The sequence below is a fragment of the Camellia sinensis genome, chromosome 2, assembly GCF_055761805.1.
Source record: "Camellia sinensis isolate YWXY chromosome 2, ASM5576180v1, whole genome shotgun sequence".
Taxonomy (NCBI): Eukaryota; Viridiplantae; Streptophyta; class Magnoliopsida; order Ericales; family Theaceae; genus Camellia; species Camellia sinensis.
The window spans coordinates 208,217,076-208,234,677 of NC_138962.1; the positions used below are offsets into that span (position 1 = coordinate 208,217,076).

General features: G+C 37.7%; 1 protein-coding gene and 1 pseudogene across 2 annotated transcripts; both read right to left on the reverse strand.

Annotated features, from left to right (window-relative positions):
- Window positions 1-5,398: 5,398 nt before the first annotated feature.
- Window positions 5,399-7,047, reverse strand: LOC145819396 (serine/threonine-protein phosphatase 7 long form homolog pseudogene; annotated as a pseudogene). The gene is made up of 3 exons (XR_014360227.1): window positions 6,231-7,047; window positions 5,945-6,151; window positions 5,399-5,857 (listed from the first exon to the last, which is right to left on the reverse strand). The product of XR_014360227.1 is annotated as a serine/threonine-protein phosphatase 7 long form homolog pseudogene (transcript).
- A 13-nt stretch (window positions 7,048-7,060) lies between these two features.
- On the reverse strand, window positions 7,061-10,418 carry LOC145819397 (uncharacterized). The gene is made up of 3 exons (XM_082913382.1): window positions 9,597-10,418; window positions 8,930-9,471; window positions 7,061-7,082 (listed from the first exon to the last, which is right to left on the reverse strand). The coding sequence occupies exons 1-3, from the start codon at window positions 10,416-10,418 to the stop codon at window positions 7,061-7,063; spliced, it is 1,386 nt and encodes a 461-aa protein (XP_082769508.1).
- Between the last annotated feature and the right edge of the window lie 7,184 nt (window positions 10,419-17,602).

A 17,602-nucleotide genomic window follows, 5' to 3' on the forward strand; every position in this document is an offset into this window, starting at 1 on the left:
CTCACGTTCTAGTGTTTGACATAGTCGATCAACATTATCAGGATCTTCCTTTTGGATCTCAACAGAACGTGCTTTTGGCACCTTCAGTCCTCTTTCCCGACATAATCTTTCGTTTTGCACTTGCTCTATAAATAGTGCGGGCCACTTAAGAAGTCTAGCCTTTGCATAACCATATCCTGTTTGATTTTCTGATGGATCCTCCACCAAACCACATGGATCTCGCTAGTACTTGGGCATGACGAAATGTCGCTTCCCAAACCTATCATGATAAGCACAAGAGGCATCCAAGAAAGGAAATGGTGTTTCATCTTCAGCATCGCCACTTCCCCTTCCCCCTCCTCGTCGTGAACTTTCACCCCTTTGCAAGTTCCTACCACCTCTGCGACCCCCACTCCCTCCTATGAACCATGTAGCCATGCTAATTTTTTAAAACAAATGAATAATAATTTCGTAGGGCGAAATGAGTTGTAAGGTTGTGTCTTCACCTTGAGTTGTAAGGTTGTGTCTTCACCTTTACTCGTTTATATAGTTGATTATGAACGGATAAATGAGAATCCCACATATATGCATGCTGACTGTAAGGTAAATGCATGCTGACTGTAAGGTAAATCAGTAGATTCACTGTTGCCATGTGACTTTCTAAATTGAGAATCCCACATATATCAATACGAGATGAGTTGTCACTGTAACAAAAAAGTCGAGCAAAAAATGGAGAAAACCAAAGCATGTGCACCAAGTCACATCACTTCACAATCCATCTGCATATACGAACAAAATAAGGGCATGGTGACTGTAAGGTAATTCAGTGAATTCACTGTTGCCATGTGACTTTCTAAGTTGAGAATCCCACATATATCAATAACAGATGAGTTGTCACTGTAATAAAAAAAATCGAGCAACAAATCGAGGAAACCAAAGCCTGTGCACCAATTCACATGACAAAGACCATCCATCTGCATATAAGGACAAAATAAAGGCATGCTGTTGTTAAGGTAAGTCAGTGAATTCACTGTTGCCATGTGACTTTCTGAGTTGAGAATCTCACATATATCAATAACAGATGAGTTGTAATAAAAAAAATCGAGCAAAAAATCGAGAAAACCAAAGACTCTGCACCAAGTCACATGACATCACAATCCATCTGCATATACAGACAAAATAAAGGCAGGCTGACAATAAGGTAAATCAATGAATTCACTGTTGCCATGTGACTTTCTGAGTTGAGAATCCCACATATGTAAATAAGAGATGAGTTGTGACTGTAATAAACAAATCAATAAAACCGAAGACTGTGCACCAGGTCACATGACTTCACAATCTATCTGCATATACTGACAAGTCTCTCCACGATTTGACTACTCAATGTGTGAAAAAATGAAGCTTATGAAGCTTACGACCCGCTATTTGTATTTCATTGAAAAGTATGACTATTTGAATTGTTCTTGTCATTTGGGAAGCTATTCACCGACCTACCTGTTATGTTTTATGTGTTGTTGAAGGCGGTAGTTCGATTCACCGAGTTTAGTTTTTTGTCAACCCCTCATTTATTACCGGAGTCATAATTTTTACTGGACTTTCAAGAATTGGAAGGTGACTCTTTCTTCTTTCCTGATGGAGATTGAAATTCGTTGTAATTTCATCCCTATTTCAGCAGCCCCAGTTAAGGGAACCTTTTCTCCGAGTTGCCTGATCTATTTTATGTGTTTTAAGTATTCACATAATTGAACATACATTAATCCATTAATTAATCCAGAACATTCATTAACAAATTGCAATTCAATAAAGAAAGTCATGAACTCATAAATGTGTACTTATAAATGTAGGTATTTCATAAACTTCAGGTTCATAACAAAAATACTTGAAATACATCCGTACGTTACACCAACAACAACGTTGTCTTACACTCCAGGAACGAACATATGAAAGATAACAGTGTTTGATTTCTTATTCGTCATCTGACATGTAGTAGTCAGAGAGATATTTTTCATTGTTGAAGACATTATTTCGCTCAACCATTGTCAAATCTCTGTTGCTTGCTTCTGCCATTTCAGTGGCTAGCTGAAGCATGAAATGTCGACATCTCCGCATCAACATCCTGTTGTTCTCCTTCTTAATTCTGCTAACTGCTTTTTCATAGTCACTCACATTTCGTCTAGCCATGGTCAATGAACGACGATGAGGTACCGGTGCCCCAAAGTTACGTAGATCATTATACAATCCTTCTTGCTCCGTTACCCTGAACGCCCATTCTGCTCGGATACCAGCATAATAATCCTTCGGACTTGAGTACTTTTCGCTCTTGTAGTCATACATAAATGGAGGTAGCAGCCACACTTTCGGATTTCTTTGCCGGCGTGAACTTCCTGCACCTCTTGAAGACATTGTTAATAAAATTAAAAAAAATAATAATAATAGTAATTGTATATCTATTACTATTGTTATGCCTTCAACAAACATCATACTGGGGTATTTATAGACATGATAGTGGTGCTAGGGCACTATAGAATAAGTGATACACGTGATATTATTTGATGTTATTCATTTCATGTAATTTTGATTACCCGTGACTTTGTGTACCTGTGACGTAGTCACGGACGTGGTTGTAAGATAAAATAATAATTGTAGGCCATAGAATCACAATGCTATCCCTTCATATTTGAGCAGTGCGTTGTCAAATAAAACAAAATGCAGTGAGTTGTCACATCGGCACATGAAACTATTTTGTCATGCTTACTTTTGTAATACAATAAGTACTCACTTGGAATTGACGATTTCAGTACGTATAAGTGTTTTCGAGAAATTATAAATGAAATCGAAAAATGAAATTTTCTTTGTATTCAAGTAATATTGTTCATAAACTATCATTGTTTTTCTCACCAACATAAGAAAATGGTCACCTGCTAGGTAAACACGATTGGAACGTTGGTGCCTATATTTTATCTTATTTTCAGTTAATGAACTTCACAGTCATCCGATTTTTATTGTCATTACACAATCGTCCATCATATTTTTTTACCAACATAATAGCATTTCTGCTTCTTTTCACAGTCATAATAATGTGACTTAGATGAATTCTGAAATGTGCGGAAAAAACAAAGCATGTAAGTTGCACTGCAGAAGTCACATGCATCACGTAATGTCAAGAAAAAAGTCACAACGTATACAAGCATGGCAAAGTAAGAAAGTCACATGCATTACTGCATCACTGCATAAAGTGACATGCAGCATTGCATCACTGCACAAAGTCACATGCAGTGATGCAGTCATGCACAAAGTCACACGCAACACTGTATCACTGCACAAAGTCAGATGCATCCCTGCATCGCTGCAGAAAGTCACATACCTCCTACGTACTGTGCCCATTGCAATTATGCACAAAGTCACAGGCATCGCTGCATCTGCGGCACAATAGCCGATGCTACAGGCCGTTGATTCGTTCATGACTGCACAAAGTCGAGTCCTGACAGCCGTATGCACTGGATAAGGTCAGTGGCATGCATGTGATCGAACAGGAAATTGCATACACACAGCTACCATGTGTGTATATGGTATAAATATCGTAGCATACCACAACAAAAGTTTTACAGCTATTTCTACCGATATGATCATGACATATACGGTGGTTGATCTATATTCAGCAATGGGTCGCTATTGGGTTGCAGATGGAGATGAATTTCAATACCCATTAAATCCAACTTTGCGTTACTCACGTGCCACCGTCAATACCATAAGAGCTGAGTGGGAACTTCGCAAAACTCGAGCAAACGTTCTCGTTGAGCTATGCCGTGAAGTTAATCTTAAATTTCCTCGCCGGTTAGCCATGCGTATGCCAACTGACACTCCACAGTTGTTGCAAAGGGCATTGCATCGTATCCGCGACGAGGTTAATCGCATGACCCAACGTTTGCAGAGGTCCGAACTAATGAAGACCGCAAATGAGCGTGCTGAAGATGGGTTAATGGATGATGCACACCAGTACTACGCCTGGAGCATGGATGTTATGTATGAATCTGATATTGAGATGTCAGATGATGATGATAATGAATGAAATTGTTTGGATGAACGCCCAGGGCATTTCTGTAATGCATGCAATTTGTAATGCTTATCCATGACTTATCAATAAAGCGAGATATTTCAATTATTTTTAGCCTTGAACAAACATATTTTTTATAGCTTCTTTACACGTTTTGTTCAAACCAAACGCGTTTGTAATTTATGTTCTCCTAAATTACGGATAATGAGAGAGGGGTAGAGATGTGAAACAGATTTGTGTGATTCATCAATATAAATAAGAATAAAAAATTGTGAAATGATAATTGCGAATAAATAAGTATGACACTTACATCAGCTGTACAAGTTTGACACATACAAACAAAAAAAAAGAAAAAAAAAACCTATATAGTCCATATCGCAACCGCTAATGCCCTAACCTGCCCCCAGTCCCACAACCCCGACCGTGGATCTCCCTCCTCGGTCTCCTACGGTAGACTCTCTGAATATCTGGCACTCTCTCCCCTGCATGCTGCCCTCCACTGACTGCCTGTGGAGCCTGTGAGTGTGAGTGTGACCCCCCCTCTCCTGCATCTGATGCCCCTGATCCTGCCTGTGCCTGTAGATCATATACTGCTGTGAGCTGTGAAACTCCCACTCCCTCGTCTGGTGCAACTGTATCACGATCTGCAGCTGGACCACGACCTCTGCCTCTGCCCGCACCCCGACCTCGGCCGCGACGTCCCCCACGACCATAACCTCTCCCTCGCGCTCTGGGGGGGGCTCAATATGGCCCTCATCATCAATGTGTGAGATGTCAGTGAGAACTGCATCATGTGTACTCCTGGGCGCGGTCGAAGTAGTCCCCATAAAAGCAGGTGGTAACTGGGTGGGTGGGGTAGCAACATCATGCATGAACCGGGGGGCGGTCGAAGTACTCCCCAGAAAAGTAGGATGTAACTGGGTGGGTGGGGTAATAACATCATGTATGAAGCGGGGCGGTGACCAATCAGGGTCAGGGTCAGCATGCTGGGTAAGATGTACGTGTGGGGAATATGGAGAAATGTATGGGGTATCATGTGGTGGGGTGACTGAAGTCGAAGGACCTGCTGTGGCTGGCGCTGAACTGGAAGGCACTGACGTGGACGGGACTGATGTGTCTGGAGCAGCTGCTGCAGTGTGTACACCGTAGTCCCCAAAATGCAGACGATCTACCCGATGGGCATGCTGGATCCCCTCGTACAATAACTCTCTAATCTCTACAAGGGCCTGCAGACCAAGCTGTCCATCACGTCTGAAAATAGCGTCCTCAGCCAAGTGATATGACCTCCCAGCTCGAACCACCTGTAAAAAAAATAGATATATTAGGCTATAGTTGACTGAAAATAATCAATTATGATATTAACAATTATCGGAGATATAGTACGCTACTCACCAATGACTCGAGAGAAGGCCCAACTCCCTGATATCCGGCCTCGGACAGGTGGCTCGGATTACCGACAAGTAGGTGTGTATGTCGCCGATACCACAACATGTAAGGGTCGGGAGAGGGGAGGACCCTATCGCTCCAGTCAGCCTGTACAATAGTGTCGCGACGGGCATCCCACAACTGTATGTATCGCATATGATGCTGACTCCAGTCAGTGCTGGCTCGGCCACGTCTATCCGTCGCATGCAACCGCCACTCGGTGTCACACCGATCCGGCACGGCCTGGACCCGACCAAACTGTCGGAGGACACGATCAGGGAGATGCCACTCAACCACGTCATAACAAATGAGTGGTACTCTCGCCATCCATATATCCTCACCTAGGCGGCAGTAGTCTGGGAGCGTGTGGAGGACATCAGCATAAGGCTGCCAGATAAACTACAATAACGACAAGTCTATTAAAAATCGGTCATAAACGTATACAGTCCATATGACAATTAAAATTTAGGTATTTAAATTTGATACCTCGCCGTCTATCATCCGGTCAAGCTGGTCTCTATACACGACCACTACGTGGGTCGATACGACCTCGTGGCTCATGTCAACCCTCCATCGGCTACCTCGAGGTCCGGCCGGCATCTGCATGTCTCCCTGCCCGATGGGAACCTCACCAGGAGCAACTAGTTGCCGCCTAGCCGGGGCAATGCGAATCAATCTCTCCCACGCCCAAATCTGCAATAGTTTGAACGCAATTACAATACTGATATATGCCATACAATATGAATTGACATGTAATAAAATTCTTACTAACCTGTAGCAAGACAAGGGGTCCTCCGATCTGAGTCACACCCACCTGAGTGGCTCGACATAACATCCTATACAAGCATGCCAAAGCCGCGGCGCCCCAGCTGTACTGGCCGATGACGTCAATGTCTCTCAACAGTGGCAAATACATCAGCTTGAGCAGGTTCTGTGACTTATCAGGGAGAAGTACCCCCCCAATAAGCCACAGAATATATGCTCGCGCATGCTGCTGTACTAACTCATCTGCAGCATCATCTGGAAAATCACCCTGAAAATGCTCCGACAGCCACCTCACCCTCACTCTACCTGTCTGTAAGTCTGCAGGTGTAGGTGCTACTCCCAATAGCTCAGCACATAGCGCTATCCACTGCTCCGTCGTCAATGATGGGTCAAGTCCAGTAACTGCTCGCCCATCAATCCGTAGACCGTATAGGACAGATACATCCTGCAATGTGACGGTGGCCTCACCGGTCGGGAAATGAAATGTATGAGTCTCTGTGCGCCATCTCTCGACGAGAGCAGTAATGAGTGGGTGGTCCAGTCTGATATGGCCTATACGATATACACCATAGAATCCCGCGCGTAGTAGACACTGCAAGACTCTATGGTCCAATGGACAATCCCACAGGCCGGAATCTCCCCGTCGGCATGCCACCACGGTGCGTGACTGGTCCTGCATAACAGAATGAGTATTTTAAATTATAGCATTATCAAGGAAATGAAAAACAAAATGCAGTGTATTTTCATTGTACGCGTAAAGTCCAACAAACGTTATTGCATACCGGGTCCTCCCATATACTGTCAGCCCGATGTGGATGACTCAAAAGGGGGACCTCATCAGGTAGATGTGCCATGAAGCCTGTACAGTTGAAAAATAAATACATTTTGAAAAACTGTATTGGTGAGCATGTAATTTAACTATATCAATTAAGCTGAAATTATTATGTACATGACGACTTGAAAAATAAATGTGGTCGATTATTTTAAAAGTATAAATTTGTGTGCCATTAACATGGAAGCAATTAACTAAAATCAAAATTTTGCATATTATGTGCCCATTAAATATGATAAGCAATTCAACATAACCTATCGTTATCTATGCTTCGGACTAATATAAAAATCTTTTACAAAGTCATTTTACGATATCAGTTACATAAGCTTAATAATGACCAATAACATGTGGATAGTTTTTGTATGTCAATATTTACAAACAAAATGGAATGATCATTTTTTTTTTCAAAACTTCATTATTGATTTTGGCATATTTGACATAACGTCATTATTGATTTTGACATATTTGACAAAATTCGTTACATTTATGGCATATTCGACAACTTCATTATTGATTTTGTAATTTTTGTTTTGCAATAAAGTAAAAAATTTGTAAATTACGTACATGTAAATTACGTACATGTAATTCACAAAATTCTGTAATAAACATTTTGAATGAAGTAGAGAATAAAAACTATGATAGTTGTAAATTTCGTCAAGCAAATAAAACAATTACAATATATAAAGAATTAAACAACAGAAATGATCTATTACAAATAAAAAATGTTCTATTACATGTATGACCCCGTTTACAAATAATGAATTACAAAAGAAAAGAAAATGATCTATTACAAATAAAGAATTACAAAAAGATCTATTACAATATGTAAGTATTACATAGTCTTCATCGACCAAGTCGCGCCGGACATGTTCGCCTGTCATGACCTGTCTGCTGGCACTCACTGCAACGAGCGGTCAAACGCCTATCTGATATGTCCATCTCATTCGGAATACGAGACATAGATGCACGACCCCGTTTCACTTGTCGCAGACGCAGTACATTAGGCATTAAAGTCCACTGCGGATCAGCCCAATAATCTTGATGCGGTATTGGATTGAATTTTGTTTCCCAAACCCTCATGTATACAGGAAGCCTATATACTGGATCAACATACTCGAATGGATTGTCACCGCATTCAGACATTACAGCGAGCATATGAGAACATGGATAGTGTCGTATCTCATATTTCCCACAACTGCACATGGGTTGATTCATCCGCACAATTTGTGTATTGCGACCTCGTCCATGGCGAAAAGATGTTTGCACCTCAAACACGCGGCGTGGCCTATAAAAAAATTATAGTAGAAACTAATGAAGTTCATGTTTTTAGGTGTAGTTAAATTGACAACATAATAACAATAATTTAATTTATATTACAAACTAACCTGTCATATGATATCAACTTGAAAGTATTTGCCCTTGCGATGCCATCCTCAATAGTTTTTTGCATCTGTCTAGGGTATTGGAACTCATTTCGTACATCTAGTTCAGCTTGGGCTCCCATCTCGTCAAAATATTTTACAAGCCGCCGAAATGTAAATTCTACCATAGCTGAGATAGGTAAGTTCCTTGCACTTTTCAAGACGCTATTGAAGCACTCTGCATCATTGCTAGTCAATTCCCCCCAGCGATGTCCACCGTCATACGAAAGGGCCCACTCCTCAGGATTCATCTTGTAAACCCAAGTGATGGCTTCTTGGTCAATAGCCTGTATTTGTTGTAAGTAACCATTACACTTTCGTCGTTGATGAGCACTTCCTACTTTCCATAGAAGTTGTTTCAGCTCCTTATTTCTAAACATAGTGTTAAAGTTACTACAAACATGTCGAAGGCAGTGCCGATGATATCCAACAAATTGGAGCGAGGGATTCAACCAATGCCGCCTCACAGCAACTAAAATACTCTCAGCTCGATCGGATATCAAAGTCACTCCCTGTCGGTCCATGACAATATGTTCCTTGATATTTGAAATGAAGAACGACCAAGACTCCAAACTCTCCTTGTCGACAACAGCAAATGCAAGCGGTAGTACTTTGCCATTGGCGGTGACAATCGTTGCTACAAGCAACACACCAGTGTATTTCCCGTATAAGAATGTACCATCTATGGTTATAACAGGCCTACAATGTCTGAATCCATCGATGACGGGTTTGAAAGACCAAAAAACAAAGTGGAAGACGGGCATAATGGTTGTATTTCCGGTATATCTATGCTTCCATTGCACGATGGTACCAGGATTAGATGTTTGTAATGCATACATGAATTTAGGCAACATCATATATGATTCATCCCAATCTCCGAATACCATTCGAATTGCCTTTGCCCTTGCATGCCACGCCTTCTTGTAATGTATAGTATAGTTCATGGATTTTTTTATGTCTTCGATGACATTCTTAATGGGCATATCAGGTTCGTTCTGCATACAACAATACCTATGAGTCAGATTATTTTGGTGTGAACACTTTAAAGACACAATTTTGGTGTGAACACTTTAAATAAACAATGTGTATATAAATGTAAACATTTATTTTGTATACTCACCGCAACTTGTCCCAAAAGATGAGAAGCAATGTAACTGGAGCTAATATTTGTGTGGTCCCTGTTCGTTCGTGGGTATAAACAATGGTGAGGACCCCTATACTGCTTTATTTCAAAAAGCCCATGTCTCTTACTAAGAGATGCACGCAACCACCATCTACAGTCGTGCTTGCAAGCACACACCCAAACGTCTCGCTTGGAGGTTACGACTTTGTACTCTCGATTATTTGTTGCATGGTACAATTTCACAGCATGTACGAGTTGCTTCTTATCAACGAAAACCATCCCTTTGTCCAACTCTGGATTTTCAGCATTCCAGATTCGGTTACGGGAAACGACATCGCGGTTACTAATGTCAAAATCACCACCCATGTGAATGTTTTCAAAGAAAGGGATTTCAGGTCTAGGTGGAATGGGGGCATTCTGAATATCAACGGGAGCGTCGACATCATCTTCTTCATCATCATCATCATCTGATCCGCCCAATAAATTTTCTTCATCACACATTTCATTCTCATCATTGTCTAGGGCGACATCAGGACCGTACATGTCACTGTCAGCAAACTGCACAAAATTAACCGTTTCAGCCATATTACCAGCAACTTCAACTGGAGTCGTATGATGGCTATAGGTGGGCACATCTTGGGTGTTATTGTGAAATTCAGTCTCGTATCCACCATGTGAACTTGATTCTCCACCATGGACATGAAATGTCTGTTGTGTGTAGCCAGCTGCATAACATTCATTTGATTCATACATAGGAGACTGAAATGCTGTCGTGTCAACCCCATGTGTCAGCAATGTAGTGAACGGATGTGATTCCATCTGTGTTACATTCGGAAGATTCTGTACAACCTCTTTCTGAATTTACACTTCCAAACAATTTGGTGGTTCGAAATTTCCACCGATACTTAAAACGGTGTTCAACGCCTCATCGTCATTTATCGGTAATATTTTGTATTTGCTGGTTGCTTGCCACTGGCGATAAGGATATCTACATTTGAAGATCAATCGGACTGTTTCCCCGTAACTTGCGACCTTGGACATAAACATCTCCTCCAAATTGCCAAGTGTGGTGCCAAGTTGCACCATATATATCCCTTTCGGCTCAGCATCATATGACACACCTTCATCGAGATCCCGAATTATGTTTCCCCCCCAGTAAAAGATAATTGGAACAGTTGCCATATACTTGCTTCAATGAAACAATAAATATTAAAATATCAACAATATACATATATCGAATTGTACTTGTAAAATAAACATTAAAATTTGCAGAAGCCACAAATAAAAGCAACCCTCTAATTTTTTATCAATTTATATTTTCCAAGGTTGAAGGAACTGTAGAGGTGAAACATTAATTCAATTTGTATTTTGTCAACTATATATTTGTGTCTCAACTTGATTATTACTGTTTATTTTCTCATTTTGTTCACTTATTTTTATTCGTATAACAGAACAGCTGAGATTTCATCTATACGTGGAGTTATATATTGTGTCTCATTTACTTCGTATGTGAAGACTCTTATCTTTTCAACGTGAATGTTCTTTGTTGTCATTGCTCTATTGTCTTCATCTAAAAAACACATAACAAGAAGTATACTTGTTGTCTTAATTCTTTCGAATTAGTGGCGAAAAATAAAATAGGTTGAGAGATATTTAGTAGAGGGTGACGCGATTGATTTGGACAATATAAAATACAGGGTGCAAACATTGAGAGAAATTTTTTTAACCTGGTGATGTAATTGTTCAGATTTATGGAAAATATAAGTTAATTTGATTTGCTCCAACTTGTGCCATTACGGACCTTAATGACAAAGTTATTTCCTATGTGAACTAGTAACCCTCGTCCATTTTGTAGAGGGCATAGAGGCTTTCTTATAAAATTAAAACAACAAACTGATTTTGGATCATTTTGGATTGTTCTGAAAAGTAAGAAAAAAATTAAATTTATTTACTCCTTTTTTTTCTTACACATACAAAAACAAAAAAATTATTACAGAGATAATTTATAATGGCCAAAAATTAGAGATAATTAAATTGAAGTTGGTGTTTAAATGTATGGACTACATTTTGGATAGTTATCCATGTGAATCTATCGGGTCATCCGTACCAATTATTTGGTATTACAAAACACATGCTTACCCATCAAAGTGCCAATTTTTTTTTTCCCCTTCTTACGTACGAAATTGCTATGGACTATTAATTAAAATAATTTATTACTCTTTTCATGCATATATTGTAACTACTCTAAATTTATTACAAAGTAGATTTTCCTTTTCAATGGTAGTGGACAATCACAAAGTGAAAAAGACGATAAGTCAGTTCGTTCAATACCCATTTCAAAAACTTTCTCAAATTTTCTTCAGTTTTATAAAGTAAAATTTTAATTTGTACTAGAATAATATTATATGTATTACAAATTCAGCTCATTAAATGTTTTAATCATATTTTGGCTGCTTGACCCCAAATATAGTGAAATAAACCAAACGAAATTAAACCAAATTTTTTTTTTTAAATCAAATACAGTCAAATTTAAATATTTTCAGAAACCAATACAAATATTTCTTTTCAATAAAATAGAGTCAAAATTAAATATTTTGATAAACCAATAAAAATATTTCTTTTTAATAAAATAGAGTCAAAATTAAATATTTTGAGAAACCAATAAAAATATTTCTTTTTAATAAAATAGAGTCAAAATTAAATATATGAATTTCGGATTTTTTAATCGCAATTCTTAATTAAAAAAATTACTTTTAAAACCCTAATTTCCTTTTAATTCCTCTTCACAAGCAAAAAAAAAACAATTTCCAATTCAACAAATGTACGTTGGTTTATTCAATATTCAAAATATAGACATTTTCATTCACAAGCATAATTTCAAAATTCTAATTCCTGATTTCAAATTTAAAAATATAAACATTCGAAATATTCAAATTTATTCAATATTCAAAATATTTTTCTTTTGGGTCCAATGCCAGTGGTGCAATACATAGTAATTAATGGGTGGACATTGGAGATTCTTCTTTCTACTAATAAACCCACTTCGCAAAAGTATGAAACAAAGAACTAGCTTGTTGGTCAAGAGTCTTGCACTTTGTTTGGAGCTCAAGGATGGACTCTCCCAATTCATGCGTGTGTCTTTCATCCTTGCATTTGTTGGTTTTATTATTGTATGTTTGTCATTATGTGTTAGACTTTTATAGTTGAATGTTTAATTTAAGAGTAATATTAGAGATCTTAAAAGATTTATCAAAATTTCTACTAAATGTCTCACGTAGGACCCATACCATGCAGGTCCCATGTAGATTCCACACCTACGTGAGACATTTAGTAGAAATTTTAATAAATTTTTTAGGGTCTTTAGCATTTTGGTTAATTTAATTCAGTTTTTATGACAATTGGAATGAAAAAATTGGTGAAAAGTCTATTTTGATGGGTATATGCGGCATTAGGTCAATGATTAATTTATTTTATTGATAAGGACATAATAATAAAAGGTTTTGGTCGAAAAAAAAAAACAAATTATTGTTTTGAAGATTTATTTATTTATTTTTATTTATTTTCACTCTTGTGTAGTTATACCCTTACACACCACAATCACTCGGCTGTCGCTAGATAGTCACAGGACCATCATCGGAAAAGTCATCGACAGTTGTGGTGATAATTTGGACAAATGAGTGACACGTGAATAGATAAATGACAATTAGATAAATTGAGATAACATGATCTTTTACGTTGTTGTTGTTCTTATAGTCCCTGTGCCTTGAAACATTCGTTAATCAGATCCAACATATAATTACTTTGGATTTTTCTCATATTGAGATCTCAATAAGAGAGAACTTGAGGAGCCTATAGAGCCCATCACAAGTTCCGTTTCGATGATTCGAACCGTTTATTTTGTAAAATCCTACATTATCACATTTTAGTACCCTTTTGGGAACTTTATTTTTTTAGTAGCTTTTTAATGTTTTGGTCTTTTTATGAGGTGAAAAAAATTAATGTGTTTGGAATTTTTTTTTAATTGAATAAATAGTTGTGAGGAAAAAAATGATTGATATATATGATGTGATCTTTTACTTAGACTTTGTTTGGGAAGTGGGTTGGTTTTTTTGGCTTTTTTAACTATTTTAGCCTGGGCTAAAAAGTTTGGTTTGGGAAGGACTTTTTGACTTTTTGACTTTTTTGACTTTTTTTGTGAGAGAAGAGTGTAAGGATTATGGGTTGAATGTGATATTTTGTTTATTGTGACTAAAATAGCTTATTTTATCTTTTGTGGCTATTTTAGCCAAAAAAAAGCCCAAAAAGTCTCTTCCCAAATAGAGGCTAATAGGGTTGAATTTGTTAACTTTTTGATTTTTGATTTTTTTTTTTTTTAGTAGTCTTTTCAGCCAAATATTTTAACCAATTCACCTCTGGTCAAACGGACCTTAATTAGCAAATCCCATGGGACTTGAAGGCTTAAGCACATTATGACAAGCGTCTTTTTAACATCTGCCCAATGTATTTAATTATTTTAACTATCTTCATTTGTATAGGAGAATGTAAAACATAAATAGAAATAAATATGATGAAACTTAGATATTTTTGTACATAGACAAAAATGTTCTCACATTTGAAATAATGAAATTAACTAATTTATAAAAAAAACATAACAAAATAAAATGATAGTACCCTCTTGAATAAAAAAACAAAAAACATTAATATTTCATTATAAATAAAATATAAATTTATAAATCATATAAATAATATTACTTTCTTTATTTGGAAGCTCATTTAACTTGAAACAATTCTTTGAAATAGATTGTTGAATTTCACTTACAATTAGATTTTAATCTATTAATTTTATAATATTAGAACCAAAAAAATAAAATCCATTGATGCTATAATATTACAAAAAAAAAAAAGCATTTCAATTTATTCCAAAAAATAAAAAACCAAATAAATAAAAATACTTTATTTAAAATTATATAATGACAGTATATGTTTCAAATTAAAAATACTTTATTTTGATAAACCAATAAAAATATTTCTTTTTAATAAAATAGAGTCAAAATTAAATATATGAATTTCAGATTTTTTAATCGCAATTCTTAATTAAAAAAAATTACTTTTAAAACCCTAATTTCCTTTTAATTCCTCTTCACAAGCAAAAAAAAACAATTTCCAATTCAACAAATGTACGTTGGTTTATTCAATATTCAAAATATAGACATTTTCATTCACAAGCATAATTTCAAAATTCTAATTCCTGATTTCAAATTTAAAAATATAAACATTTCGTCATTTCAATTCTCAATTCTCAATTCTCAATTCTCAATTCTCAATTATATGCATTTCATAATATCACATTAACAATTATTATAGCGACCCCGGCCTTCTCCCATTTGATTATTGTATCCGGACCTAGGTTCCGTAGATTCTGTCATTGTATAACGGTTGTTGTTGTCCCTTATTTCTCATTTGGAATTATAGGATGTGTTGGGCAGGTTTGTTTCAGGTTGGTTGGGTTTAGAAATCAAGTGTTGCTGTCCAGTATTTTGGATCTTCGCTCGAGCGAGGAGTTTGTCGCTCGAGCGAGCTGTTGTTTTTGGTTCTTCGCTCGAGCCGGGGTTTGGTAGCTCGAGCGAGAGTTTGTGTCTGGTTTGGACCTGTAGCTTTGCATTCTTGGCTCGAGCGAGCTTTTCTTCGCTCAAGCGAGTTAGTTCGTTCTTCGCTCGAGCAATTGTTCCTTCGCTCGAGCGTGTGTCTGGTTACAGACCTGAGGGTTTGAGTTCTTCGCTCGATCGAGCTTTCTTTCGCTCGAGCGAGCTTTTGGCTTGTTAGCTCGAGCAAGGCTTCCTTGGCTCGAGCGTAGTTTCTCTGTGTCTGGTCGCTCGAGCGACCAAGTCTTCGCTCGAGCGAGCCTGTCCAGTTTATATACGCAACAGCGGGTTTTGATCAGTCTTTTTCATATTCTTTTTGATTCCAAACCCTAGGTCCGACTTCTCTCTCTCCCTATTCACCTTCTCTCTTAGATTTGATCCACTTAGGGTGTGTTTCTATCCTAGATCCTTCATTAAAAAGATAGAGTGGGTTGAGGGCTTTCATTTAATCTGAACATTTGGTAATTTGGAGCACATTGGAATTTGGGCATTCATCTCTATCTTCTCCATTCGGGTTATTTTCTTCAAGGTAGGGATTTCCTACTCCATTTTATAGGTTTTGTTCTAAGTTTTGGTATTTCAACATGTTGGGGATACTTTGGTAAATTTTGGGAAAAACCCTAGTTGTATTATTGAATTAATTTGTATAAGTAATTCATGGAATTGGGAAAAGAGGGTTAAATTCATGGAATTGGGGAATTCATTGATTAAATGACGTAATTGGGTAATTGGTATCATTTGTCTATTGAATTGTTGACATAGTTATTTTCAGTTTAGAAATAACTGTTTTGGGCTATCGGTGGAGGATAGTCGTGATTGTTGTAGACATTGCATGTGGATTAGGAATAACTGAAACTAATCACATTGGTTAAGTCATTAATTTTGACTATGGCATTGATACAGAAAATACGTGTATTGATTGAGCATTGCATTTGCATACATTGTTTTGTGTGTGGGAGGAGATAGGGGATGTACTCCACGGTTTAGGGGAAGATAGGGGATGGACCTCTAAACCGGATTTTGTTTGGGAGGAGATAGGGGATGGACTCCATTAGCATCACTTTTATGTGTGCTTATTTATATAGAAGTGTTTTATTGATACAGCACTAAAATGTGTATCAATCTGGAAGTATGAAGTGTTTGATTTGAGCTTGAGTCTCATTTGTTTGTTGATATTGGAAGGATGTGAATATTATATATGTGATTCACTGTTGTAAGTTTGGCCAGGTTCTGAGCCATGTTGATAAAATTGGAAAGTAAAACGTATCTTAGACAATAGTGTCATGAGACTGTAAAATGAAGTAATTGATTATCTTGGTTAACCATCTGTTGAATGCTATTGCTTTATTCATTGCTTATATGTGGTTTAGTATATTTCTACTGGGCTGTGGCTCACCCTTTATGGGAATATCATTTTCAGGTTCAGGTGATAAACTACCTCCAAGGACTTAGCTTGGGAGGGTCTGGCTTCTGGGTTGAAAAAGACTACTTTTAGTTAATTGTCTTTAATTATTAGTACATGTAAACATTCAAGCCTAGGGCTTTTCTTGTATTGAGTTAGAACTCATATTTTTTTGTGTCTAAGTGTTGGCTTGGAAAGATGTAAGCCTGTAGGGCATTTTATTCGATGATACATGTAATACTTTTATTTGGTAATACTCTGATGAATGAATTAATAAATTGTCTTCTTTAAATAATGCATGTCAATGATATATAATGGGTTAATTTTGAGGGCGTTACAACTTGGTATCAGAGCGTACCGGGTTTGAATACTTTGGGTACGTGGGAAGTGATTAGTATCACATTGGGTTCGTCTCGTTTGTTAGAGGCTTAGTGTAATGTTATATGTTTATGTGATTATGTGGGTCTGGAATGTAGTTTCTAGGATGTTGATTGGACCCTTGAGTTTCTTGTAGTCTTGTTGGAAAGGCACTTGATCACTGCTGCTTCCAACCGGAACTATAGTAACGCATTGGGACTATCATTATCCGGGAATGAAATTCGTAGGTGCTTATGTGATTATGTGCTTACGTGGAATGAATTATTGTTGTCCATTGCATTAGGACGCGAGTGTTTAGCTTCGGCACATTTATTAATGTGCTAATGTCTTTGTTTCCTTTATTAGGATGTCAGGACGAGGTCGAGGACGCGGTAGGCGTGGTAGGCCGGGTAGGCAGGAGGTGCCTGTGCCAGAGGAGATTCCGGCAGTTCAAGAGGGAATTGGCCAGGCCAATGTGGCCGAGCCAGTAGGCCAGCAGGCTATGGGCGCTCTAGCCCGAGAGATAGCAGGGGCATTCAGGGAGTTAGTAGGCATTCTCAGGGCTGAGAATCAAGCTCAGGTTGTTGTTGCTGATGCAGGAC

Bases quoted from the DNA above. Each gene is read 5' to 3' on its own strand.
- LOC145819397 (XM_082913382.1), bottom strand. From the start codon at position 10,418: ATGGAATCACATCCGTTCACTACATTGCTGACACATGGGGTTGACACG. The intron at 9,472-9,596 runs GTGAGTATACAA...TGTTGTATGCAG, and splicing joins ATCTTTTGGGACAAGTTGCG to AACGAACCTGATATGCCCAT. The intron at 7,083-8,929 runs GTTGAATCCCTC...TCAACTGTACAG, and splicing joins GTTGCTGTGAGGCGGCATTG to GCTTCATGGCACATCTACCT.